This window comes from Sebastes umbrosus, chromosome 19 (genome assembly GCF_015220745.1).
Source record: "Sebastes umbrosus isolate fSebUmb1 chromosome 19, fSebUmb1.pri, whole genome shotgun sequence".
Classification (NCBI taxonomy): Eukaryota; Metazoa; Chordata; class Actinopteri; order Perciformes; family Sebastidae; genus Sebastes; species Sebastes umbrosus.
Genome location: NC_051287.1, coordinates 12,879,287 through 12,906,886, shown reverse-complemented (window position 1 = coordinate 12,906,886; position 27,600 = coordinate 12,879,287). Strand labels below are relative to the sequence as shown.

At 40.6% G+C, this 27,600-nt stretch overlaps 1 protein-coding gene across 1 annotated transcript in view; it reads left to right on the top strand.

Moving 5' to 3' along the window:
- col27a1a (collagen, type XXVII, alpha 1a) overlaps positions 1–27,600 on the top strand; it is an 82,170-nt gene that overhangs the window by 44,591 nt on the left and 9,979 nt on the right. The window contains exons 14-40 of the mRNA XM_037753353.1: positions 2,364–2,408; positions 4,853–4,906; positions 5,631–5,675; positions 7,360–7,413; positions 7,783–7,836; positions 8,819–8,872; positions 8,967–9,020; positions 9,354–9,407; positions 9,550–9,594; positions 13,103–13,156; positions 13,240–13,284; positions 13,383–13,436; positions 13,529–13,582; positions 15,344–15,397; positions 16,242–16,295; positions 20,658–20,711; positions 20,951–20,995; positions 21,628–21,672; positions 22,212–22,265; positions 24,332–24,385; positions 24,751–24,804; positions 25,260–25,313; positions 25,411–25,464; positions 25,596–25,703; positions 25,788–25,841; positions 25,960–26,067; positions 26,186–26,239. Of these exons, the coding sequence (XP_037609281.1) occupies positions 2,364–2,408; positions 4,853–4,906; positions 5,631–5,675; positions 7,360–7,413; positions 7,783–7,836; positions 8,819–8,872; positions 8,967–9,020; positions 9,354–9,407; positions 9,550–9,594; positions 13,103–13,156; positions 13,240–13,284; positions 13,383–13,436; positions 13,529–13,582; positions 15,344–15,397; positions 16,242–16,295; positions 20,658–20,711; positions 20,951–20,995; positions 21,628–21,672; positions 22,212–22,265; positions 24,332–24,385; positions 24,751–24,804; positions 25,260–25,313; positions 25,411–25,464; positions 25,596–25,703; positions 25,788–25,841; positions 25,960–26,067; positions 26,186–26,239 (1,512 nt within the window). The remainder of the gene's footprint in view (positions 1–2,363; positions 2,409–4,852; positions 4,907–5,630; positions 5,676–7,359; positions 7,414–7,782; positions 7,837–8,818; positions 8,873–8,966; positions 9,021–9,353; positions 9,408–9,549; positions 9,595–13,102; positions 13,157–13,239; positions 13,285–13,382; positions 13,437–13,528; positions 13,583–15,343; positions 15,398–16,241; positions 16,296–20,657; positions 20,712–20,950; positions 20,996–21,627; positions 21,673–22,211; positions 22,266–24,331; positions 24,386–24,750; positions 24,805–25,259; positions 25,314–25,410; positions 25,465–25,595; positions 25,704–25,787; positions 25,842–25,959; positions 26,068–26,185; positions 26,240–27,600) is intronic.

Here is a 27,600-nt window from a genome sequence, read left to right as displayed (position 1 = left end):
CACACACCAACCCCCTACTGTTTTAGTACTGACATTTTGGCGCTCGTGCTGGTGAGTAAATCACCTGGCACTCCTGCAGTGGGTCTGTGTTTTTCTCTTTCATTTGAAGTTTAGTTTTTTGCTCCGGACAAGTTTTATTGCTGTATTTAATTTCATCCTATCCCGATAATTTTACTTGGCACTCGTTTTCAAAAAAACGCACAGTATAAAGGGGGGGACCAGTTAACAGGCCGGGCTTTTCCATTCACTGATGTTAACTGGCCATCAACACACACACGCAGTATTATTAGGAGGTGATGTCCAAGAATAGTAAATGATGTAATAGGATGTTGTTTCGAGTAATTGTTCCCAATTCACCAACGACTTGTCAGCAAAGACTGTCGCATGTCTGCATTCACATCAACTTTATTTGATCTGAGCGTAATTTCTATGTCTGGATACTGTCATTCTGACAAACAGCACTTCATCAGTCAGAGTGGTAAAAATCTAAAACGAAAAACATAAACACATAAGCAAGTTGCTCTTTAACAGGCTCATAAACATAAAGTGCATTCATGATTGAAGAAAGACATTTCTCACACTTCCATCCCTTACTTTTCCAGTGGTTCAGTCCTGCTGCTCGGGCCTCATCTTCCAGAGTATGCATCAGACGTTAGCGTATATTTTGAATAATCTGTACAATGAAATCCAAGGTGACATATTTCCGCCCCACATGAGCGATTCTTTGTCTCCATTTGAGAAAAGAACGTTTTGTGCTTTTCACTTCTTCTGCATCTCCAATGTCTCTGTTAATTTGTTAGGGAATCAAAAAGTAGGGGAAAAAAAGCAGAAAATCCCTGTTTTATCTTGAGTGCTTAACAAACAAGTCTCTACAGCAGGGGTAGGCAACCTTAGGCCTTAACCAATCGCTCACTAGCAATAAGTGTGCAATAGTTTTTTGGAAATGTTGAAGTGCCCTCTCATCCGCATGCCAAATTATCTCTTCCACATCCATTGGCAGTTGCGTGGCCTATTATTTACGGTAGTCTGATTGATTTTTTCCCAACCCGCATTCCGCGAAGACCCTCTGAGTGGCTAGTACTTGTTGCCTTCTTCACAGAAGTTTATTGCTGATGAACAAGATCGGTGGAAGGATGGTAGGGCTAATGATTTCAATGCTAACATGCTGATGTTTAGCAGGTATAATACTTACCATGTTCCCCTTCTCAGATTAGCGCATTAGCATCCAAACATTTGGTAATTGGCACCAAACACTGGTGATAAGTCATTAGTTTTTCAGGTATCTGGTCAAAAACCAATGATGATGGCGCTAAATGAAAAGTAAGGGGATCAAGAGTTGTCAAGACATTTCACTAAAATAACAAAAATATCAACCTCATGGTGGTGCTAGAGGAAGTCACAAGGATACATCGTCTTGAAACCATGAATGTTGTTTAATTCATCTGGTAGATGTTGAGATATTTCACTTGATAAGCACCCGATTCAGACTGTTATCAGGCCATTAAGTGTACGTTATCAGTCGCTAGAAGCTCCATAGATGTGGGTCAGTAGGGGCCTACTACGCCTGCTACGTTGTCAAAGTGAAAGCGAAACTTAAAAGCAACACGTTCTAACATATAAAACTGAATGAAACATCAGGTTTTAAGCCAAACAAAACAACTTTTAGGTTTAGGCAACAAAAACACTGTGTTTTGGCTTAATAATACGGATTAATATCTACGTTTCAAAAGTGAAAGTGAAAGTGAACGCTTGTGAACACAAAGACAACTACACGTTGTTGGTTTCACACGGGAAGCAAACCCTGTGGAGTCTGACTTCCGCTTTTGCTGCGGTCATAATAATTCTGATAACTAGAGGTCGCTGTTGTCGTCTTTTATGCTTTCTTTTGGTGATCGACCATTTGAATAGATGATAAAACCTACTATTGGGTGTAGCAGGGCCCTACTGTCCCACATCTATGGGGCTTATAACCACCCATAATGCCTATTTAATGACCTGATAACAGTCTAATCGGCTGGGATAAGTGGCGCCGATAAGTCACCGAAGTCATTAGGATTCATCCTCTGAGGACCATGAATGTCTGTACAAAATTCTATCTCTTTCATTTTTGGAGGCAGAACGAACCAGCAGATTAAAAAAAAAAAAAAAGCCTCAGTGGGACGATGGGCTCACATCCCCCTCCACCTTCACCTCAGACACACACACACACACACACATGCACACAGCCCCCTCTCATAAGCTGTGATGAACACTGAGCCACTCTTCTGAGCATGTTTGTTTTAAAAAGAGCCAATAACCCCAGAAACTTGCTCCTTCTCTCTCTCCCTTCATCTCACTGACTCCCTCTCCTCCTCTCTTACCAGGGTGAGCTGGGAGCCCCCGGTCCAAACGGAGTTCTTGGACTTATTGTGAGTAACAGGTTGTGTGTGTGTGTGTGTGTGTGTGTGTGTGTGTGTGTGTGTGTGTGAGAGATTCTGTGCGCTCTCCGCAGTCTAAACATCCTATTTTCCCAGACACTTATTCCAGAAATACATAGCTGTGAAGGACTGTATTTAAATGAAACCGAATACGCCTGCTTAATTGACAAAAAACTCAATTAGCTCTCATCATCATTTACACTGCCAGCCGCATCGGTGGGAAACTAACCACACTCTTTAGGTTCTTTACCACTGTAAACATATCCAAAAGAGTGAAAGTGGATGGTTTCTGGAATCTCAGACAGAAGAGAAAGTTATTTTTCGCCTGAATTATGCATTTTGTCCCTCCCACTTCCTGTCTTGACAAGCATGACAAGCTTGACAAGCAAGTGATCCACTGATCAATAACCTTAACCAGGCGTCTTGTTTTCCTCTTGAATCTCTCTCTTATTAACTATTCTTGAACAGGAACCCCCACCCCACTCCCGCCCATCACCTTGCCCTCCATGCCTGCTCAGCCCGACGAAGGCCACATAATTGTGTCTGATTATAACGTCTCCCTGGTTTCTCTTGTCGTGTCCCGTCTTCATCCTCCGCTCGCTCTATTCTAGGCCACCTGTGGTGGTAGTAGGCCTGTAATTGGAGGACTCTCTGATTACAGCTCTGCTCTGAGCTCCGTGTCCTCTGCATCCATCTGACCCCGCAGTATACTGTACAGTACACACCAGAGCTGCACTTCAACGATATAAATATACAAACACCCGTCTTTCAGGCCACTGTTGAAGAAGGGAAAGTGTTGTATGTAGACAACTTATCAAAAACAAGTAGAGCAGTACCATTGTTTTTCATTGTTTCTCTTTACACACGATTTTGACACACGCCATCCTCCTCTTATCCTGCTTTGAAATGATGGAGTTTGAAAAGGTTGTGGTGCCTGCCAGAATTGAACCTGGGCGCCCCCTGTGGCATGCATTTATAAAAATAACCTAGAAATCTGAATTCAATTAAACACATTAGACAGTATAACATATTGTATTTCTTCATGCATTTCTGCAATTTGGACAGGTAAGCACTGCAAGAAATATGTGGTTAATGGGGACAGCCATGGAAAAGATACCGTTGTTTTTTTAGAGGCAAATCACTCAAGTTGAATCTTGAGTACAACTTTTATATTCTCACTTATTAGAATGCATTTGATTTTCCCAGCTGTAGAAGAAGATAACCTTTCGACCCTAAACACCAATTTTTTTGCAGTATCTAATTCAATAACATCCTCTGTCACACATGCAGATACTACAGTTTTCACACAGAGAAAGCGGCGGAAGAAGTATTCAAATCACTTACATAAGTAAAAGTACTAATACCACACCATAAAAATACTCCACTACAAGTTAAAGTAAGTGCAGATTTTCTAGCAACAATATGTACTTAAAGTATTAAGGTAAAAGTATAAAGTTATGTTATATTATTGGATTATTATCTTCGCCAGGAGATTATGTATTTGGGCTTGTGTGTGCATCTCTGTGTCTGTCTGTCCACAGCTAATCTTGCATACTATTGAGGTGTTTGTGTTCATTCAGACATTACAGCAGTGGTCGTAGCAGACACACATGGCGACTACTGAGTGCACTTTTCTAGTTATTGATGAATTCACGTGTAAGCGGTACTTTAATGTTGTAACTTAATTGGTCAATGTGGAGGTAATGACTTCTAACTACTGTTATACCTCAAAGCTACCTGTGCTTAAGTACAGTACTTGAGTAAATGTACTTGGTTACATTCCACCAAATATTGAAAACAGTGAGTCAAGGCCACCCTGTAGGTCTTTGCAAGCAGAAAATGCAGAGCAGCACAGAATGAAAATTAGATAACTACGAGCAGCCTGTGATGCTGTGACAATACAGCCTCTCCTCCTCTCACACACAAGAAAGCAGAAAGTCCAATCAAGTCTTTAATCGGTGTGTGAAATTGGTCCTTACCCAAACAAAATAAAATCCAGTTCTCCCTTGTCATTACAATCTTGTGCTGTCTTTCTTCTGCTCTGGGCCGTGAATCCCAGCGCTGGCTCCTTTTTTTACAGTGGTTGAACAGATGTTACCTCCAGGATTTATTCGTTACATACACAAATCGTTTGATTCAGGCTTCAGATGAACATAAATTTGGCTCCAGGCGGCAAAATCTAGTCTTTATCTCTGGAATTTGGTCATATATTATGATCCATTGTTTTGTGTTGCGTGCAATGTGATGGCCGCATGGATAAACCTGGAAGCAAGACAATGAGGCTTATTCTAACAGTATGCTTAATGAATGCCAAACTGTGAACTGAAGTGTACTCATTGTGTGTGTGTGTGTGTTGAGAGACATGTGTTTATCTGTACTTTGTGAATGATATCATTGAATCTGAATTTTGTATTTGTCCCTTCTTCTGGCGGCAGGGTGATATGGGACCTTTGGGAGAGATGGGCCTTCCAGGACCTAATGGACTGAAGGTAATCACACACACACGGAAACTGTTACCTTCACATCGTCTTAAAGATACAGTGTGTAGGATTTGGTGGCATCTAGCGGTGTGGTTGCAGGTTGCAACCAGCTGAGTACACCTCCGATTACTCCTCCCTTTCCAAGACTGTGGTAACGTGAGCCACCGAGTGCAAAACCTTACCATAATAACACGACTTCAGAAGCAACGGAAGTCAGGCGGCGGCAGGCAATACCACGGTTTTGCACTCTGCAGCTCACGTTACCGCAGTTTCACAAGCGTGTCGGAGAACTATGGTGGCCTTCAGGTAACGTAAAAACATGAAAGTCTCTCTCTAGAGCCAGTGTTTGGTTTGTCCGTTCTGGGCTGCTGTAGAAACATGGCGGAGCAACATGGCGGACTGCGTGAAAAGGACCTGCTCCATATGTAGATATGAAGGGCTCATTCTAAGCTAACGAAAAGTTTCAGGTGATTATACATTAATGAAAACATAGTCATGAATATTATATTCCATTTCTGCTAATAGATCCCCCTAAATGTTACACTCTGTTCCTTTAACTTGTGTTATCTTGTTTGCATTGCCTTTTAGTTATATTAGGTGTTATATAATGGCCAATAAGCAGAGTTTGCACAAAACAGTTTTAGTAGCTGTAGCAGTTCCAATGGGGGTGAATTTTAGGTGAGGTTTAGTTTTGGGGGTCCCTTTCTAACCCATCTGTTGGTGCTCGTTCCAGGGGGTGCCCGGAAATCCAGGAGAACCAGGACTGAAAGGTGATAAGGTGATCTGAATATTCCTGTTATTGGCCCGTGTTTGAGCAGCATGTGATGGATATGTACTCTTTTGCATCCTACTGTCCAACCTTTAGACATAGAGCATGCTTTCATTAGGTCCCACCTTCAATCACACAGATACACACTTCTGATGATTTGTTTTACTCACATAAAGCATGAAATGTGACCACTTTCTCTCATTTCCACTAATATGAGTCCTTCATATGTCATTTCTATGAAATCCATTGTGTGATATGTTTTGTTTTTTGGGGGCATTCAGTAAGGAGGTTGTATAAACCTAAAGAAATAGTTTGACATGAAAATTACGCTTGAGTTAGTTGATACCACTTTCATATCTGTCAGCTCAGTGGGAAACTGGAGCCAGGAGACGGTTAGCATAGCTTAGCATAAAGACTGCAAACAGAGGGAAGCAGCTAACCTGGCTCCGCCTAACGGTAACAATATCCGCTTACCAGCACCTCAACAGCTAACTAACTAACACATTATATCTTGTTTGTTTAATTGGTCAAATTGGCTAAGAAATAGTCCTGCACATTTAATTTTTTTTGTGAACAAGCAAAAAAAAAAAAGATATAAAGTGTCAATTAATGAGTTGGTATGCAGTCCACAGTCAGGCTGTTTCCCCCTGTTTCCAGTCTTTAAGCTAAACTAAGGTAACCAGCTTTTGGCTCCAGCTCCAGAGTTACTGTACAGACATGAGAGTGGTATCAATCTTCTCGTCTAACTCTTGGCAAGAGGCAAACGAGTATTTCCCAAAATGTCAAACTATTCCTTTAAGTTAACTTTAAATAGGTAGTACCTTTATAAACAATGTTGCTAATTGTTACTGTTTAAAAGACAACGTGAAACACATATATGGTTGAAAGAAAACTAAAATATATAAAACTGTAAAACATTAAATTGATAATTGAAACAGGAATATATGATTTTGCTTGTCTGAGATCCTCAGATGAGAGGGATTTACAACTTACTGCAGCAAAACACCTGTTCAACCTTTACAAAGCCAGTACTGGGAACTGCTTAAAATTCCCTGAATCTGAAGAACTGATCGTACTCATAGATAGAATCACAGATTTAAGCCAGCCGTAAAATCTTAAAAGCACTCTTTATTAGCTGTAGTCAGTTGCTGTTTCTCCTCCTATAAGACCAGAAACATGTGCAATACAATGATCAAATCTGGAGGAGATAAAAGCATGAATGACCTCCGGATTTGAAAAGGACAGAAAAGATCTTAGTGATGAGTCAGAGCTGAATAAAACATGACTGGACCACTTTAGTTACTTGAGCTTCTAATGACAGGGCTGAATAAAATAACACACCCACATTATGCACTTTACATTTGTAAGGAAGCTACTCAGACCAGAGTTAAAAGTACTTATTGTCTGTAATTACTAATGTGTTGAATATTGGCTTATTCTACAAGACGTGTGGGTGTACAGGATGGAGTAATTGCCATCAGCGCCTTTCATAAGACAGAATGACGCCACATGAAGAACTTGGCTAATGAAATGAACTAGTGTGTGAATGTTTATAATGTACAGAGCGGTAATTAGTATTGTCTGTTGAGAAAGCTGATTGTGATTGATGAAGTAGGACGTTACAATTCTTCCTAATGTCTTTCCTTTGTCTTTCTTTTCTTCCGTATGTCATCCGTCCTCCTCTCTCTGTCAGGGTGACGTCGGGATTCCCGGAGAGCAAGGGGAGATCGGGTACAGTGGAGACAAGGTAGATCACCACTGCGACACATATGTACATGTCAATGTCCCCGCCCTGCATGCTGCCTCCAACACAGAGTTACACAACCTTTGTTGCAGAGCTGTGCCTTTGCAAAATGACTTAGCCAGATGTGTGCTGTCTAGTTTATGGAAATTCTTATGTAAACGCTCCTCATTTGTCTGTGTGTGTAAGCAAAATCTAACCCTTTTAGCATCATAGAACAGAGTGGTCCCAAGAGATAACAGACATACTGAGCAGAGTCAAGCATGTCTAATGTTTTCTAATTCCCTAGAAAAGAAATTATGGTTCTGCTCTTTGCTTCTGAATAATGTCCGTCTGTCTGTCTCAGTTTTCACATGTTGTGTTTGTATTGGACAGGGCATCCAGGGGGCTCCAGGGTTACCAGGCATCCGTGGGAAACCAGGACCACAGGTTAGCTCTGGCTTTAATTCCCAGAAACACATTAAAATTAGAGCTGGGCAATAATTCAATATGATAATTTATTGTCTTTCAATGGAATCGTATCGTGATAAAATCTTATATCGAGATATCATGATAAACAATTACATTGTCTAAAATGATAATAACAAGCACTTATTACACGGCTTTGTTGAATACTCGATTCTGATTGGTCAATCACAGCGTTCTTCAGTCTGTTATTTCTTCATAGCAGACCGTTGCTATGTATAACAGACCGTTGCTATGTATAACCGACCGTTGCTATGGGTGCAGGTCTGATCTCAGACTCTGGCAGACCGTTTTTTTGTCAAATTATTGATTTCTTAAGTAAGTAGCCGTGTAATAAGCAGGATAATGTACAGCTAGTGGGTCATTGTTGTGAAATAAACCCCTTTAGGGCGATGCAAGACGCCCTCGTGCATCCCCGTCAGGGTTTATTTCACAACAATGACTGGTTCGCTATACATTATCCCTTACATACTAACTGAAATTTCTCAGAAAATCTGAACAAATTCAGTTAAATCCAACTATTGTCTTAATCTGATTAATCTGTATAGTCAGTGTATAGCTGGAAATATTTATTTATTTTTTCTCTATAATTTCCCTTGAAACTGTTATGCTCATTTTGCACTAAAGTTCTTAATTAAATGAAAAAATACTCTAGTATTTAAGTATTTAATTCACACAGGAGTACACAAACATAGGCTTTACCATGTGGTTATTTCATACAGACTATTGAATTACCAGAAAACATGCTATATTGTGATATATACATCATTATCGAGATATGAAATGACCTATATCGGGATAGAAGATTTTGGCCATATCGTCCAGCCCTAATTAATGTTGTAATGATCTTCACATGGAAGTCTCTGCAAGAAAACGAATATTTCCCCAAAAATATCCAACTATTTATTGAAGACATTTCCCATGTTCTTGTTTGTCTTTGTCACAGGGCAAGCTAGGAGAGAGAGGCCCTGATGGTGCATCTGGACCGGCAGGCCCTGAGGTTTGTATTCACATGGCTGTATTGAATGTGTGAGTCTGTATTTCAGGATGACAATAGAATTTTTTTTATTGATTTTTTTTATTGATCATGACAGGGTTTCCCGGGTGACATGGGACCTCCGGGAGACAACGGCCTGGAAGGACCAAAGGTGAGTAAAACCATCATCTTGTAGTGGTCTACCAACTGATGTATGTTTCAAAACATAAAACAGAAGAAGACAGAGATTCTAAAATCAATGTACAGCTGAGGCATAAACCAAAGTATTGAACAAATTTGGATTCATCCTCTGAATGTCTGTACAAAACTTCATAGTAATCCTTCCAATAGTTGTTGAGACATTTCAGTGTGGACCAAAGTGGTGGACCGACTGACCAACATTGCCTTCCTTTGAGTTGCACCACTCGTGGCTAAAAATATCTGTGTAAATACAACATTTACCTTTACACATCAGCATTCATTTGACTGCTTTCTACCCATCCAGGGAAAGCTAGGAGCCAGAGGTTTACCGGGGCCACGAGGGGTGCCTGGCTTGGAGGTAAGACTATCAGATGCCGCCCACATCAGAACGACCCCACAGCGCCAAAGGGCATTAAAAGTTTTATGGCACTCTCTTTGCTGAGGGCTGCTTTATGTCCCCAAACATAATTCATGCTAAGATCAATATCATCTGTTTCCAGGGAGACGAGGGCCCGATTGGACCACCGGGCACAACAGGACTGGAGGTGAGTTATAAGATAAACACCTGGTTAAAAGGAGAGAAAGCTGATAACGGGGATCACTGTTACCAGCTTATGCAACGTATGTGAGAAAATAACATTCATGTATGTTTAGTCATGGAAAAACATTGACTCTGTGCGTGCACTCATGGAAGCCTGCATGTTAAAGGACAATCAAACCATCTATCGTGTGCATCATTGTGGTTTCATTCCATATCCTTTGTATATCTGTGGTAAACAAATCAAAGAGAGAGACAGGAAGAGACAGAAATTCATCTAAGCCCAGTAGTGGAAGAAGTACTAAGATCTTTTACTCTAGTAAAAGTAGCAAGAAAAAATCCTGCGTTCAAAATCTTACTTGAGTAAAAGTACAAAAGTATTAACATCAAATTAAACTTAAAATATCAATTAATGTGGACATTACTTTAATGTTGCAGCTGGTGAATGTGGGGCTAATTTTCATTGCTTTATATACTGCTGGGTAGCTTAATCCATATTAATACATCATAATTTATTAGTTGATTTATATTGTATTATTAATCTGAATCTGAGAAATAACTTTCATATCAATTAAGAGTAGTAAAAAGTACAATATGTGCCTCTAAATTGTAATGGAGTAGAAGTATTAAGTAGCATAAAATGGAAATACTCAAGTACCTCAAAATTGCACTTAAGTACAGTACTTGAGTAAATGTACTTAGTTACATTACGCTATTGAATATGGAAACTCAGCTGCAGTGTGAAGCTAAATCTGTTTGCAGCACAACAAACTAATTCACAGTCTTGTATTTAGCAGAACAATGAAATGCTTACATGGTGTTAGCCACCTGGTAGCCCACGAATGTAACTCTTCATGGTATCAGCCTGCACACACTTTAATAGGCTACTCTATCAAAAAAGTAAGCATAACTACATGCCAAGTATACCTCTCCATAGTCCTTTAAGACAAGAATACTTAATTATACTTTTCTTAAGTATATCTTGATCAAAAGTACAAGTAGGCCTTTAAGCCAAGTATACTTAGACTTTTCTGTATACTTGTCGGTGTAAGCCAAGTGTACTTAGACTTTTCTGTATACTTGTCGGTATAAGCCAAGTGTACTTAGACTTTTCTGTATACTTGTCGGTATAAGCCAAGTATACTTAGATTTTCTGTATACTTGTCAGTATAAGTCAAGTGTACTTAGACTTTTCTGTATACTTGTCGGTATAAGCCAAGTATACTTAGACTTTTCTTTATCGGTATGAGCCAAGTATACTTAGACTTTTCTGTATACTTGTCAGTATGAGCCAAGTCTACTTAGACTTTTCTGTATACTTGTCAGTATGAGCCAAGTCTACTTAGACTTTTCTGTATACTTGTCAGTATAAGCCAAGTATACTTATTACACGGTTTTGTTGAATACTCGATTCTGATTGGACAATCACAGCGTTCTACGGTCTGTTATTTCTTTATAGCAGACTGTCGGGGGTTTCTTTCACAACAATGACCGGCTCGCTGTACATTATCCTTTACTTAGAATTTTCTGTATACATGTCAGTATGAGCCAAGTATACTTATGTATACTTTTGTTAAGTATATCTCTGATAACTTCATAAAAAGTAAACTCTCTTATTTTAAGTTTAAAAGAAGTATACTAATAGCACACTTGAATAAACTTTGATAAGGGGTGATCAACATACGGCTCACTCTAAATCATGCTTTTAGCCTTAGCCGCCTATACAGTACGTAGTTTAATTTAATTGCTTAACTTTAATTGTGCATCCAAAAGTTTGTTGTAGCACAGTGAGAGTTAATCTGAATTTTATTTGAGGTAATAAAGTAGGTCATCCTTATGGATTGTTCCTGGTTTGCATCGGAGAGGAAGCCGTAGATATGTATGGTTGGAGTTTTATGGAGGTTATTACGGCTCGTCTCTGGACGATAGTCCTCTCACAACGAAGGACTGCATGCAATCCATAGTGTTGGCCACCAGGGGGTGATAACTGCCATCACCATGTTTATAGGTGGTGAGATTTATAGCTGCCATAAAGTGCTGGAAGATGTTAATGGGTCACTGCAGAAATTAAATATTTGCTGACATTATTTCTTAAATGCTTCATTCTTCACAAAGACCTTTACAATTATAGACATGCTTTCAACCCTTCTCTTCTAACTTTATAATTTGTTTCACTATATCCTACCTGTCTTTCTATCAGTTTATTTCTTCTTCTTCCTCCCCTCCACACTCCCCCTGTCTCCAACCCACTCACTCGTCTCCTCCATCTGAGGGGAAGTGCTGTATGACTCCTTCAGGAGCTGTGATTGATCTCTGGCCAGGTGCCACAAGTCCTTCTCCTCCTCCTCCTCCTCCTCAGCCAGCTGTATTTTAGCTCAGAATGACACCCTCTCTTTACCTTCTGTCTCACCTCCTCAGTTGCTCTTCATCTCTCTCTCTCTGTTCTTTCTTGCATTTCTTCCTCTCTTTGGTTAATGCGGTCAGTCGCAGTCATAAATCTAACTCAGGTGAAAAGAAGTCACAAATCCTTCAGCTCATATTAATTCTCATGTTACTATGAGAATCAGCTTTTACTGCAGTGTGCTCCTGAGTGGAATATAGTGTTAGCCTGTACTGTCTTGTGAAAGCTGCCAAACTTTCTGGAGTTAAAACTTTGGAATAGTTGAGTCACTCCTTCTTCAGGAGTTTGGCTTCGACATCTCTGACCTGGAGTTATTGCTGGTAAAAAAAAAAAAAAAAAGCACTTAGCCCCCCCTCTTAACCCGGGAATTACTGTCTGTGCAAGAGGAACATTACAGTCATTGAACACTTTCACAGCACGCCAAAAAGTACTGTCAGCATTACCTGTACACACAACACCATTGCACGTTTCAGCAGCATGTACAGTGAGCTGCAACAGCTGTGGACTACTTGCAACACGTTCTCATCCCAACTCGTCACATATACCGCCCCTTTGCGTCACTTTACTTTCGGCATCAAAACCACTATAGTTATCCCTGATGTCACTTTAGGATTAGGCAAACAAAGACAGTTAGGTTTAGGAAAGAACTACACGGTTGGGCTTAAAGCTACTACGTTTGTAGAGTAAAAATAACACTGAACGTTGTGAATACGGGACACGAACAGCGGTTTCCTGGATGAAAGCCTTGTGTTTGTTGGACCGGTGTGTGTCTTTTCTCTCTTTAAACTACGTCACCACACTCCCAGTGCACTTTCTTGGAGCGTTTACTGTTGATGGGTTTACATTGTAGTTAATGGAACACCCGTTGCGTTTCATACCGGCGCTAAAGGGGGCCTTGTGCGATAGTACCGAACGCCGAAGGCTGTGACAAAGCCTCTGTATTTGACGCCCTGGGAATGAGAACGGGTTGCAACTTCCCCACTCTCTCCTCCAACTGTCATCTCATAGGAAGCAGATCCTTTGTATTCATTGAGAATTTGTGATCAGTGTTAACGATGCGCTAACCAGCAAGTGTATGTCTTGTAATTCACTCTTCATCATTGTCCTTTTTCAGGGTAGAATGGGCAGAAAAGGATTTCCTGGGAAGGTTGGGCCAGAGGGAGTTAAGGTGAATAAAGTCAATACTCACATTTGAAAAATATTGATTTAACTGTGTTAAACAAATGGTTAGTAATATATTTATCTCTGCAGGGAGAGACCGGCATCACAGGAATAGTTGGAACCATGGGAGAAAGAGTAAGAAACACTGACACAGCCACTGCCGCTACCAACCATGTCACTTTTTTTCCACCTGTATCCATTCATCCATCCAACACTGAGTCTGTGTATTTCAGGGTTTGGTGGGTTTCATCGGACCTGTGGGAGAGGCGGGACTGGCAGGAGAGAAGGTAAAATAACTCATTCTTTCCTTATTAATTTATTCACGTGAGTCCTCACAAGGTGACTTTGAAGACTGAATGTTGTGCTTGTGTATATTTAGGGGGATCGAGGAGAGATGGGTCATCCCGGACCAGATGGAGAAAAGGGAACAACGGTAAGACACAAGAGTGAGTGAGAGAGTGAAGTTTTTGCTTAAATATGAGCTTAAACGTTATTTTCCGGGTGTGGTGCCATAAAGAAAATCCTTAGAAATGGTCATCTTACACTAAACTACGTGTGATATTCCCATGGGAATATCCTGATGTGTTGGATTAGGTCAATACCGTAAGAATATGCCAAAAGGGAAAGGAGGCACATCACTCCACGGACGATTTAGGACCGTGTTTTCTAAGCGGTGGTTTAGCACTCGGCGAGAGGCCTTTAGCTGGAAAAAGTTGTCACATTGGTTTAAACAAATGAGGAAATAGTCCCAATGGATCATTTCCGATGATTTACCTCCTTGACGGTATTTAATGGCCACAGGAAGACTTCTCATTCTGAAACACCAAATGCTACCGAAAAGAATAAAGATCCATTTTCAGACATCCATTCATATTTTGTCTGGACACCTGAGTGCTCCCAAAGCTCTTGTGTTTCATGGGCCTTTACTCTACCGCTGTCACACGCCTGCAATGCTCTTTCAAACAGAGCGAGTGTCCTCTCTGTCATGTAGTGTCTGTGTCTGATATGGACTGTCTGATGCGTACTGTATGACCGGCTGTACTGGATAAGAATTTAGTCATCATTCTTGCTGAAACAGAGAAGTTTCCTGCTGGCTGGCAGCCAGTTGGATTCCTCTCAGGACATAACCACACACACATACACACACTTTTATAAGGAAGTTCTCAGCTGCAAAACAGAAACAGACCCTCTGGAAAAGACTGCATGATATAAGGTGAAGGGAGCTGACCAGGCAGACATCGTAACACAGAGCTCATACTGCATGCATTATGATTCTTTTTCCCGTGGATGCATGAGATCAGAGCTGCCTACTGTGCTATGGGTTTGCGTATTGGATAGATTTTATTGCACTCAGCTGATCTGAGCGGTCTGACTGAAAATACTCCCCATTACATAGTTATGCTTTTACAAATGGTCCGGCCAAAAAACGAGGTCCAATAAAGGAGAAAGAGAAGCAGCCAAAAGCAGTATGTTTTCAGATATAAAATCATCATCTGCTTTTTCTCTTTTCCCCGTTGTCTCTTATCGTTACAGTAGATTTGCTTTCCAGTGGGCAGAGCTTTTCTGCAGATGTATGTTTGTACTTGTGCTAGTGTGTGTGACGGAAATCCAATTTATTACCTCAAACAAATTCAAGGTGTACGTATGTGGGATTCAGAGTGAGTTTCGGAATCAGATTTATTTGCCAAATACGTACATACAAGAAATTTGACTCCGGCTTTTATGCATCTCTCTAAACGTACTTACACAGAAATAGAAAAAGCAGCTAGAGACAAGGACAACAAAGCTGGACAAATAAAGGTTAGGAATAGACAGGACTGTTATGTACACAAGAAGTAGAAAAATAGTTGTAGTGTTCTTTAAGTGTAAACAATGCAAATAAATAAATATATAGATATGATTTGGATAGATATAAACAGTATGTACATGTATACATGTCTATATACTGTATGTACACCGTGTAAGATTTATATTGGCAGTGACTGATGATATGTACATGTTTAAGAATGATATGTACATGTTTAAGAATTATAATTATAACAGCAGTAGTGGATATTTTGGTGTTAGAGGTGTTTGTGTCTTTAAAAAAATGTCACATTGGTATCATCATATCATGGTATCATTTGTATACTACTGTTTTGTCTCAGCTGTAATCTATGTACTGTGTGTGTTTGTGTCTGTGTACATATGATAGGGTCACCCAGGGACACCAGGTGTGACCGGGCCTACAGGACCACCAGGAAGACCAGTAAGTCACCACTCTTTTGCTAATTTTGCATTTTTCTTCCTTGATGATTTTTGCAGATGGTCGTGTTTAGTCAATGAGCTGTATGGTTATCAACACGTGGGTTTTTTATCTGAGCCTTAGAGCAGCAAGTATGGCTGCGTCAGAGAAATGATAGCTAAAAGAACAAATGAAGGCAAGGCGAGTTTATTTATATAACACATTTCAGCAACAAGGAAATTCAAAGCACTTTACATACAACATTAAAAGCATCAAGAAACATATTATAAAAGATAGATAGAGGATACAATTAGTGACCTAAAGAATCCACTAAACAGCAAACTGTGGGTTCCTCACTTTATGATGATCATAGGATTAGAGGAACAAAGGTATCTTTGAGGAAGTGTTTCTGTGGTATCTGTTTAGATGACAGTAGTCCGCAGTAAAGGTTTCCCTGAGCATGATGAGAGCTGGCAGCCTCCTGCTGAACCTGCATTACCCTCCTGTCAGTCAAAAGCGCAACACCTATAACCAATTAGAAGCTGCCTCGGCCTCCCCTCGCTCTGTCCCTGCCACGGTCAGGTTTGACAGAGTGCGGGCGGAGCGCTGGTTGAAGGAAGGGGCCACTGAGCCACCAAAACAAACATAAATATGGGGCTCTGGGGTGCAGCAGAACAGGAATCCAGAGCAGGCTCTTTAATTGGTGTGAGTGACAGATCTAACAACAAACCCCGTAGTGTGTTCCCGAGGTCAGGCTGCCTCCCTGGGTCAACAACCAGGGGGCTCTGTGCTCTGTCAGTGTGAACCTTCGTTTTATCTCTCCTTCCCTTTTTCCTTCCCCCTTTCCCCCTTTTCCTTTGTTCATCAGGGCTCTCCTGGAGCGGCAGGCCCAGCCGGTACCAGAGGACCCAAAGGCTTACGGGTGAGTTTGAAGTTTCACACCTGCTGTTTTTGCAGCTTAGCTGTTGTGCATCATAGTTCACAGCCCTTAAGAACAGACCATAAACTCTGTAAAAGAGTTTAGATACGCATCACTTTAGTGCTTTTTGTGCATGCTGTAATGTGTGTCTACAGGAGCCATGTGCCACCGCTGTTGTTGAGCCGTTGGAAAAACTTTAGTGGGTGAACATAATGAAGTGATATGGAGCTGCCTCTGAACTGAGGTCATGTGTGTTTAACGGACACGGCCGCTTGCATAACACGCTCTGGGGTTCAGAGTCAAAGCATGAGTCTGTTCCATCCTTTTCAGAAGTCACTGCTCATTATAGCTGCGGAGAGAGCTCCAGTGATGTCAAACAAACAGCTCTTTTTTTTTTTATTCCATATAAATGGAACAATGACTGCTAGTTGAAGGAAGGCCCCTCCGTCAGTCCAGCTACATGACATATGTCCTGGAAAAATGTGAATGTGGCTTCTCTGGAGGTTGCTTTGCAGATAAATTTAGGAAACTGGGGAAACGTGATTTATGGGGGGATTAGCAAAGCAAAGTTTTCATTCTTGGTTAGCAGAGGGATCCAAACTCATAAAACATCATTCATAAAAAACCACAATAGCAGCTTTTAGTCCCGTAACCTTTTCAGAATCAGCCGTGGAAAGAAATACAACTTGTTTTATATTTTTCCGAAATGTGCTTAACTTTTGAAAGATGATGATGGAATTTTTATGACATTTCTTTGTCATTTTTCACACAGTAGTATCCACCTGATTCAGACTTTTAATGTCTGAAAGCCTGCAGTGGGCTCGTTTCACATAAGCATTACACTGAAACCATCATACTAAACATCACTGTTGCAGTTTCAAGACTAATATGATAGCTCATATGATACTTAAATGAACTTAAAGCTAGGGTTGGTAATTTTAAGAAACTAGCAAGAGTACGCTAGATTTTAAAAAAAGTATCCAACCCAGTGTTGCCAACTCTTTTCCAATGAAAGTAGCTAGCAGCACTAGCTCCAAAAGTTCAAAGTAAATCTAGCGAGAAAGTCACAAAGTCATCAACACTGACAGCCCGTCCCATGGTGGCCCACCGGAAGGGGCGGGACTTCACCTCTCTATAACAAAAAGTGTTTTGGAAAAAGATTACCAACTCTAGCTTCAACATAATGAGAATTTAGATTCTCATTAACAGGACAAGCCCACCTGTGATTTGAATATACTGTAGATACAGACGCCAGTAATCACCTGAAATTTGTCAAATTATAGCTCTGCAGTCTCGCTAAAAGTGAAATTGTTTTTTGTGAGACATGAAAACAGCTTGAATTTGAGCTGCTGAATACCACCAAGAGAAATTTAAGGCTTCTGGAACAACATACAGCAAATAAACTATTGTTCACTGAGGGTATTAAAGTGGATGCCAAGAGAATCTAGTGGCAATAATTAATGACAATGATTAATTCTGACAATGATGATGAAAGCAGTAACTATGGCAATGACGCAGGACACAGTAAACTGGATGTCAGCTGACACACCTCAGCTTCTGCTGGCGATGTAGTAATATCCTCTGTCCTTTATATGCTCCCTCGTGGAGTTCAGACCCTGCCACCGAGGTTTTTAAAAGATGTCTTTTATTGCTATGGTCCACCGAGCCAGCTGGAAAGTGGGATAAAATCGCATCGAGCTTCTCTGTCTAAGGCGTCCATGGGAGATGGGCTTTGCTGCGGTTGGCCCTGGACACGCTCTCATGTCTCAAGCTGTGTTTTCAATTAATACTAATGTCTGCAGCTTCCAGTGCCAGTAAATCTGCCTCCTGCTCCGTGACTTATGTTGGGCAGTCCAAGCTGAGAAACCTGAGTGTTGCAAGCCAGAAGACTTAAAGTAGAGAGGTGGTTCAACCACAGACACACACAGTCATGTCTCCCCAACCACACAAGCTTTGTCTGCACAAGAAAGAATTTAAGTTTTCATATACAAACAAAATTCCCCTTTCTTCAGTGTCACTAGTAAACAATACATGGATTTCATTTTAAAGATGCCAAGAGGGTGAATTCACTCACTGAGTTAAAAACTAAAACACTATGAAGTCGAGGTAAAGACGGACAGTTTCACATGTCCAGCATGAAGGACTGTGTCATTCATACATCCTAATGCTAAATGAGACGGTATACAACATTTACACAGATTTAAACACCATATGTCTTTTGGCTTGAGGCACAAGGCCTTACTGTTGACAGCAGCGTAACATCTGGCCTCCTTCTCAGAAATATTGGCACTGAACTGTTTTTTAACATGGAAATATTGTGGAGTCAGAGACCAGATATAAATCTGCATGTTGACATCAGACCAGCTAGGAAGCTGGTACCAGTATCGTCTCTGTTTTTTCTGTGTTTATGTTTTATTTGCTTGTATGAAAGCCTATTTTAACTTGTGGATGTCAGCCAAGAGGAATCATCAATCTGACTAACTGTTAGGGATGGGGGGAATAAATCAATGAAGCATAGTAACGCAAATTTTGCGTGGCAATATTGTTTCGATACACGGACGTCAAGTATCAATCTTTTATTATTAGGGCTGTCAATCTATTACAATAGTTAATTGCGATTAATCGCAAAAAATGGCCATGACAGTTTTTCCTCGCCAAAATTTAGTGTTTGGAGTTTTAGTTAGCCTCTTTTGCACGGAGGAGTTGGTATGGTAATGGATTTCTTAGGTTTTCTAGTTTCATATGATATCTGCATCGTCATTCTAGCTTTAAAACTGAACTTGCTACAACCTCCGAAAGATTGAATAGCGGCGGCACCGACAGCAGCTCATTGGATTTTTAAGTTAATAAAAAATCGCAAGTTGCGTTAATGCGTTAAAGAAATTAGAAAGAAAATTCCGTTAAAGCGTTATTATCGTTAACTTTAACTGCCCTTTAAAAACTACAAAACCTAAGGAATCCATTGGTACCAATCATGTCATGTTAGCTTGCTGGGAAGAATGCAAAGTAACGTTCCAAAGATGCGCTAAATGTTGGCGAAGAAAAACTGGCATGATCATTTTAAAAAGGGGTCCCTTGACCCCTGACCTCAAGATGTGCATGAAAACTCTGAGATGAACAAAGTGAAAACTGTGTTTTATTATATAAAGCAGATGTTGACAACCTGCATAATTTGCAGTTGAAAAACGGTAATATAGTGCAATATATCTCATCGCAATACTCAGCATATCGCAATAAGATGGTATCATGGGGCCTGGTGATTCCCACCCCTACTAACCCTGCTTTGTATCTAATAACTCCTCATGACGTCTGACCTACAAATCCTCAGCTAATGTTTTCCATATTGAAGAGCATATTAATCTCATCATCCCTCCCTCTCGGCGGTTATATTGAGCTGGTTTAAGTAGATGTTTTGGATTGTTTTTTAAATCATGATCCCGTTGTTCCTTTTTCTGCCTTTGTTTGAAACGTCTGTTACAAATCAATGCAATTCAGTTTAATCAATTAACTTTGAAGCATTATATTTTGAGTGAACGTGTTTTTCCGTGGCCTGACATATTTTCCCTACACATCGGTTAATCCGGCTATGTAAACGCAAGCAGTGTGTAGCAGGTACCCCAGACAGGAATGTTAATGAGCGCTGCTTATACAGCTCTATGTATAATAGGCTTATAGCACTTCAGCTAGTGGCGTTCTCAGTGGGGCCAGACTCCCACTGGGCCCAGTCATCAACCGCTCACACAACAAGGCTGCCTGTGTGGCTGTGTCATGTTATAGCTGCTTTCTCCTGATCCTCAGAAAAAAAAAAACTTTTTATTTATAGTCACTGTTAGCGAATATTTTATCAGATTATCTGAGGATCTTCACAGCGTCAGTGAGCCAGCATCTTCCACTGTATAGATGACAAAGGTTGTGCAGGTGCAGAGCAGATGGACTGTATTGGTCCACTGCCTGCCTCCCATTTATTATCACTGCTCACTGGACTAGCAGGCCTTTAAGCACTTACGATTGATTATGTTTGACAGTTGTACCCATGTAATCTAAACAGTCAGACTGCTCTGACAGTATGTGTGTGTTTAAGTGTGAGCGGTATGTATCTGTGTGTGCCCTGATTATTAAAATAATGCAACTTTCACCGCCATGTGTGACATGTAGCTATTTCTACACTGTCCTTGTATGCTCACATTTTACACACACGCTTAACTTACTTCCTTATTCACCCTAAAAAGTGTACTCACGCTGCCTCTGGCATGGGGGGGGGGTATTATTGGCATCAACTGAGATGTTTATTTACAGTGTGTTGTGGCTGTCTGGCTGTGTTGCAGTGACCTCTGTTGGTGAAGTGACAGCTGTCTTGTGTTTCAGGGAGCGATCGGGCCTGACGGTCCAACAGGAGAGATGGGGTTAGAGGGCAAGGCGGTAAGAAGTCTGACCTGATTGCATGAATTTATTGGAATTTCCTTGTTGATATATAAACATTCACAAAGTCAAGCTGTGCAGACACAAGAGTAGTGACCATAAAGTAGCATTTAATAGTGTAAAAGTTATATCCTGTGCACCAAAAAATAGCAGGCTGCACATCTTCTCCGTCCACTCAGAAGGCAGGAAATATACTGTCTCAGCACACGGCTATCTCTCATCCTTTCCTCTCTCCACAGGGTACTGACGGTCCTCCAGGAAAATTAGGTTTCCCCGGACCACAGGTAAAGCACTGGGATACTTTTCTACTTTTCCACTCCTTCCTCTCATATATTTTATGGTGGCTATGTTCCTCTGGAGAGGCAAAGCATCAAATTGATTTAGAAGACCTGCATGATACCAGCAGTGTGGAGGCCCACAGTCAGATACAACGTATTAGGACAGAGAGGAGAGAACTGTCCTTGGAAGGTTTCAACACACTGTTGGACAGATTTACGTACATGACAGTTGAACGCAAAGTTATCTGCATGGCTTATTGGAGGAATTTGAGAATATTTACTCCACGTCTGGAAATTATTTGGGCATATATCGCTGAAAATGCTAATGATCTTTATGTATAGAAAGATTGTAGGGGTCAATTCATTAACTTACGGGGAAATAGAAAGAGAAGGAGAAAGACATGACAAAAGAAAAGATTGTAAAAAAAGAAAGCTTTTACAGTATCTTATCAACAAGTGCCCTTGCCATTACTCAGTGAAAAGCAAGTTAACGTTTAATGGCCACACAGCCACAACTCTCTTCCCCTCTTTGTTTTGTGTTGTATAATGGTCAGATGTTGTTGTTATGAATTAGTATTACATAAATAACATGTCTTTATCCTGTCTTACATATTCTTCCTTTCATGGTGTCCTTACAGGGGAAGATCGGAGAGTCAGGGGACGTTGGGCCTAAAGGTTTTCCTGTGAGTTCACTTTGCTCATACATAGAATTATCTTTATTATTATTATCTATTATCAGCTTTCTTGAATACTCGATTCTGATTGGTCAATCACGGCGTTCTACAGTCTGTTAATTCTTTATAGCAGACTGTTGCTATGCATAACAGACCGTTGCTATGGACACAGTTCTGATGTCATACTCTGGATGACCATTTTTGCATCAAATTATTGATTTCTTAAGTAAGTAGCCGTGTAATAAGCAGAATAATGTACAGCTAGCTGGTCATTGTTGTGAAATAAACCCTGACAAAGCTTTGCAGTACTCCGCGAAGGAATGACGAGCTCGCTGTCCATTATCCCTTACATAATAAATATTTACTATTTAAGAGACTTATATTGCATATTGGAATCAAAAAGTCATTGTATGAATTGTATATTCTGTTGCTGATGGTATCAAAACTCAAACCTTCTTAAAAACGATTTGTGTATGAAGTGCTATATGAATGTGAGATGATGTTTGATCATGTACATGTATTGAACCCACTTATCCTTCTGTCTCCAGGGTATCCAAGGGCCCTCAGGACCTCCAGGGGACAAGGGAATAGCAGGCGAGCCGGTACGACCGTCCAACCCTCTCTCGTTTCCACATCTTCTCTGCATCTTTACCCCTGTCACACCTTGACATCCTCACCTGTCTCCGTCTCTCTCCCTCTCTTTCCTTCTGTTTTCTTTGTTTAGGCCCAATCTTTTGCGGTATTCTTACTCCAGCTCATCAAACTACTCCTTTCCCTTTTTCACAACCATACTTACTAGTCTTATTAAATTCTCTTTGACAACAAACAGCACCTTGGTTCCCTCTGCCTAGCCCTGTTAGCTCCAAAATATCATAGCCAGGAGGACGTTTATGAGACATATTTAGTGCTTATTAAAATATATTTGCCTCTATTAAATGTTTCCTCCAGAGCATCCAGAGGATTGTCTCATCCTTTACACATCTGCTCAGTAGTGGCAGGAGAGTGAACTGAAGAAAGAAAGGAAAAAGCTTATTAATAGAACTGCTAAATTGCTGAACTCGCAGGGAAAATATGTGCGCTTATTACCATGATGGATAAAAGCTTTACTGTAAAAGGTTCGCTTCTTGTGGTTTAATTTGATGCACACTAAAAGAGGCAGAACAGAAACAGATGGATCACCAATATTAGAGACAGGCACACATTCTCTTTGTTTTCATTGGTACGAATGAATCACAGGCTAATATTCTCCTGTTTCCAATTAAATACAACATGGATCTCTGGTTATTACTATCTCAACGGCACACTCAGTCAGCTGAATGGAGTTTACTTCATGCAGCAGACTGTTTATACCTACAATAGTGAAGACAAATATTATGAGAGGGACAATGAATTTCAAATATATTTAGTTTTTAAGTGCTGCAATTATTATTTTGAAGGTGCTCTATACGATATCCAGAGCATTAATAAACAAACAACTATTTGCTATGTAAAGATATAGAGGAGTAATGTCTGCCTGAGCAGAGAATGAAGTCTCTCTCCCTCTTTGTGTGTTGTAATCAGAGTTTATCCTTGCCTAGCTAGCTCACGGCTGGGTTAGGGTTAGGTTAATGGTCCTGCACCTCCTCATGGCTCTGTTTTCAGGCTTGAGAAAATCTAGCCCGTGACGGGAGACTTTGGCCAATCACAGGTCATTTCAGAGAGAGAGCGTTCCTATTGGCTGTGCTCCGGTTGGTGGGCGGTGCTTGGTATTTCCTCAAGAGATCTCAACACGGCTGCTGGGTCACAAACATTCTCATTTTACAGCTAAACAGTACACTACAAGATGTTTCTGAAAACATTTGAGGAGAGAAAAAGGCATTACAGTAACAGAATATTGATTCATATTTGATCAGCGCTGCCTAGTTTGACCATTTGATCAGAGTTTGCGAGTGATTGACTCGTGGCTCTCATAGATCGAAGCTGGACGGCAGACTCCAGATCAGCTCTGACTGGTTGTTTTCCTCTGGTCTGTGAAATTTTGCAGATGCCGTTAGGAGCACCGGAGGACACAGAGGCTCATGATTGTTTTCAGATTACCTGTCTCATGTACTACTGTCAGGATATAGTGACCGTTTTATACCCACTGCTGCTTTAACATGTTTTTAACAGTAGTTTTAACCATAGTAGGAGGACAAAGTGGAGTTTCCCAGCAACCGTCTATATATATGAATCCTCTCTTATATACATTGTTCAAAATCACCTTTTCCCCTCCTAATCACTCTCCATTGTCTCATCTCTTGTGCTGCACAGCTGCTTTCACTGATGAGACACTGAGCCCTTTTCTTTGCAATATGAATTAAAGACCACACAGGTGACTTCAGTTATACCATCACTATTGTTTGGACTGGATGCAAGTCAACCAGGGACCAAACATTATTCATATGCACTGAGATTAGGAAGGATTCATGGCAAAGTGTCAATGCTTTAGAAGCATAATTAGTGACACAGTTAGTCACTGCTTTCAGAGCCAAACTATGTACAGATGGTTTACTGATGTATCTGCTGTTGACTCATCGTCAATCAACATTTGCCAGAGATTTCCTGTTTTTTATACTTATTAAATGAGATCTGATGTTGATTAGCATTTTTAGCGCATTATTATTTAACCATGTGTGTTGTCATCTCATAGGGACCATCTGGGCCACCAGGGACTGTGGGACTCTTGGGAGAAATTGGTCAAAAGGTGAGACATTTTGCAAACACACACTCACATGCATGCATATTCCACGTGGATAAGGTCACTGGCGTTCATCCACAGACACACACACGCACACAAAGGGTATTGTGAAGACTAAATGATTTAAATATGTGACATCTGTTGTTCACCCTGCCCCAGTGAATCAATAATGCTCTCTGATTGAAGTAATCTGTCCAATTAAACTAATTAACCCACATTACAAAGGTGTTCTTTTCCTCTCATGACAATACGTAATGGAACTCACCCCTGACATATCGTGCATATCTAATGCCAAAGACTCATTAGCTCTTCATTTTCATCCAGAATCTTTCAACATTTTCCTTTCTTTCATCCTCTACGTGTTTATAAAGGGTCCTCCAGGCAAGGCGGGGGAATCAGGACTGTCAGGCGAGCCAGGGGAGAAGGTGAGACAATATATTGTTTAGGGCTGCAACTAATGATTATTTTCATTATTGATTAATGTGCCGATTATTTTCTAGATTAATCGATTAATCGTTTTTTCTATAAAATGTCAGAAATCCATCCCAGTTTCTCAAAGTCCAGGGTCTTTAAATGTCTTGTTTTGTCAGTCCAAAACACAAATACATTCAGTTTAATATGATATTTAACAGAGAAACGCAGGACATTTCCATATTTGAGAGCATGTTCTGCCATTGTTGCATGAAAAATTACTTTAACGATCAATTGATTATCAAAATTGTTGGCAATCTTCGCAGCTCTAATATTGTTGCAGTTTATTAACGTTCACCTTAAAGTTTAATATAACATTTTGCATGCCAAAATAACATCTAAAACTACATTGATTAATATCAAACAAATGCACAAGACAGATGCTCATGTGTTTGTATCTGTGTGTCAGGGAGCCATTGGACCTGCTGGGAACATCGGAGAGCAGGGACTAATGGGACAGCGGGTGCGTTTATCAGCATTAAACTATCAGATATCTGTAACAGATGGAGCTGTTCATTTCATTAACATCTGTTTATGTGTATATGTGTGTGTGATAACAGGGAGAGCCAGGCCTAGAGGGAGAAGCTGGTCAAGCTGGTCCCGATGGAGTCAAGGTGGCGTGTTACCCAAAATGTCCTTGATGTTGTATTATAAAGATACATATGGAGATATCGACTCCAAAATCATATACTGCACTAGTAATCATAACTTAAATAGACTCATGTCCTTATGTGCATATGCTCAGGGTGAAAAAGGCGACATGGGTCAGGAGGGCGACAACGGAGAAAAAGGTGAAATTGGGCTAAAGGGAAAGGAGGGCCCACCTGGAAATCCTGGACTCAACGGCGTCAGAGTAAGTGCTCTGTCTTTTTGGTCAAATTCATGCACGCAAACTGACTTTCTTAAGCTGTTTCCTGATTTGGTTTTCTCTCCGAAGGGTCCAGAAGGGAAACCTGGCAAAATTGGGGAAAGAGGCAAACTCGGGTCAAAGGTATTAACATCAAATCATCCCTAATGGCAGTTTAATCCTCCAGAAACCAAAAGCATTCAATGACGTAGAGATACTGTGTGGTCAGCTGTTCTGTAACTCATCCTTTGTGTATGTTTAGGGTGCCAAAGGTCCTCTAGGTCACCTTGGGGAGACCGGGACAGTGGGGAAGATTGGACCACCAGGTTTTGTTGGGCAGAAGGGGTCCAGAGGAACCATTGGACATGTGGTAAAGTGGAACAGTAATGATATACATATTTATCATTCATTTTTTAAATCACAAACAGTTTTCTAATGTTCAGAATTAGGTTTAGTGTGACTGAAGACACAACATTTGTCATCTTTAGGGAGCTCCTGGTCGAATGGGTCAACAGGGGGAACCTGGTATTGCAGGTTATGAGGTAAGATTTGTTTATTATAAGTAAGTGTCTGCATGTGGATGGACATTGAACACTAAAGTCACAGTCTGTAGCATTTTGGGGGATCTATTAGCAGAAATGGAATACAATATTCCTAACTATGTTTTTATTAGTGTATAATCACCTGAAACTAGGGTGACCAGGTGTCCCACTTTACGAGGGACTGCACAGCATTTTTATCCCTTATTGTCCCACGTCCCGCATATTTAGACGATGTCCCACATTTTCATTGGCTCTAGTTTTCAAAAGTCAAACCACTGCAGGACAGACGTTTGTTTAAAATCAGGCTTTTATCCAATTGGCTGTGAAGAAAGCAGGGAAGGTTGTCATCACGGCGCTGTGTTTGCTGTCAAACTGCGCACACGTGGGTCAAGTACAGGTTAACATTTCACCGTCTTTGCAAAGCTACGCCCAACGGAGAAAATTGCGAGTCACCGCAAAGTCACAAGCTATGCAGATTTAGGCCAAATATGATGGAAACTACCACAAAGAAAAGGAAGAGCAGCTGCAACAAAGACTGTGAAACTACTTATAAGTATTTATAAACCGGCGGAAGGCGATTCTCTGAGTTTTTTGTGAAATTTGCCAGTTATTTTTCAGTTTCACACGGGGGGGAATAAGACATGAAGCGACACAGTTCACGTGAGTCTCACAAGAAACGTGCGGCTCAAAAAGAGATGTGTCGATCTACGGATGCATTCGGGCATTAAATCATAGAGATGTTACAGGAAAAGGGGCAAAATAGAAATGTTTATTATTTAAGTTAGATAGACATTATATCAAAATTGTAGACTGCCTCTCAGCCTTGGTAACGTGTCCCACATTGTCCCACACAAACATAACATTTTGTCCCACATTTGGTTTGTTGGGATCTGGTCACCCTACCTGAAACTAAGAATTGTTGTGTTTTCGTTAGCTTAGAATGAGCCCTTCATATCTAGATGTAGAGCGGGTCCCAAGGCCTATTGAAAGGAGGCTGGGATACGAGCAGGCACGGGTCTTGGGGTAAGGGGTATAACACATGCGCAGTGTAACTGAAAGGTCTTGGAAAGGGAGGAGTGAGCAGTGGGGTATTCAGTTGATCGTAATCTGCAACCACACCACTAGATGCCACCAAATCCTACACTGGTCCTTCAAAAGTATTAAAAGGAAAAGCAGTAAATCACATTTGAGAAGCTGGGACCATGAAATATTTTTGCTTGAAAAATTACTTCAATGATAATCAAAATAGTTGACAATTTATTTTCTGTCAATCAATTAATTGACTAATCGTTTCAGCTGTACTTGAACATTTTCATACATCTTAATTTGTAAAGTAACTAGTAACTAAAGCCGTCAAATAA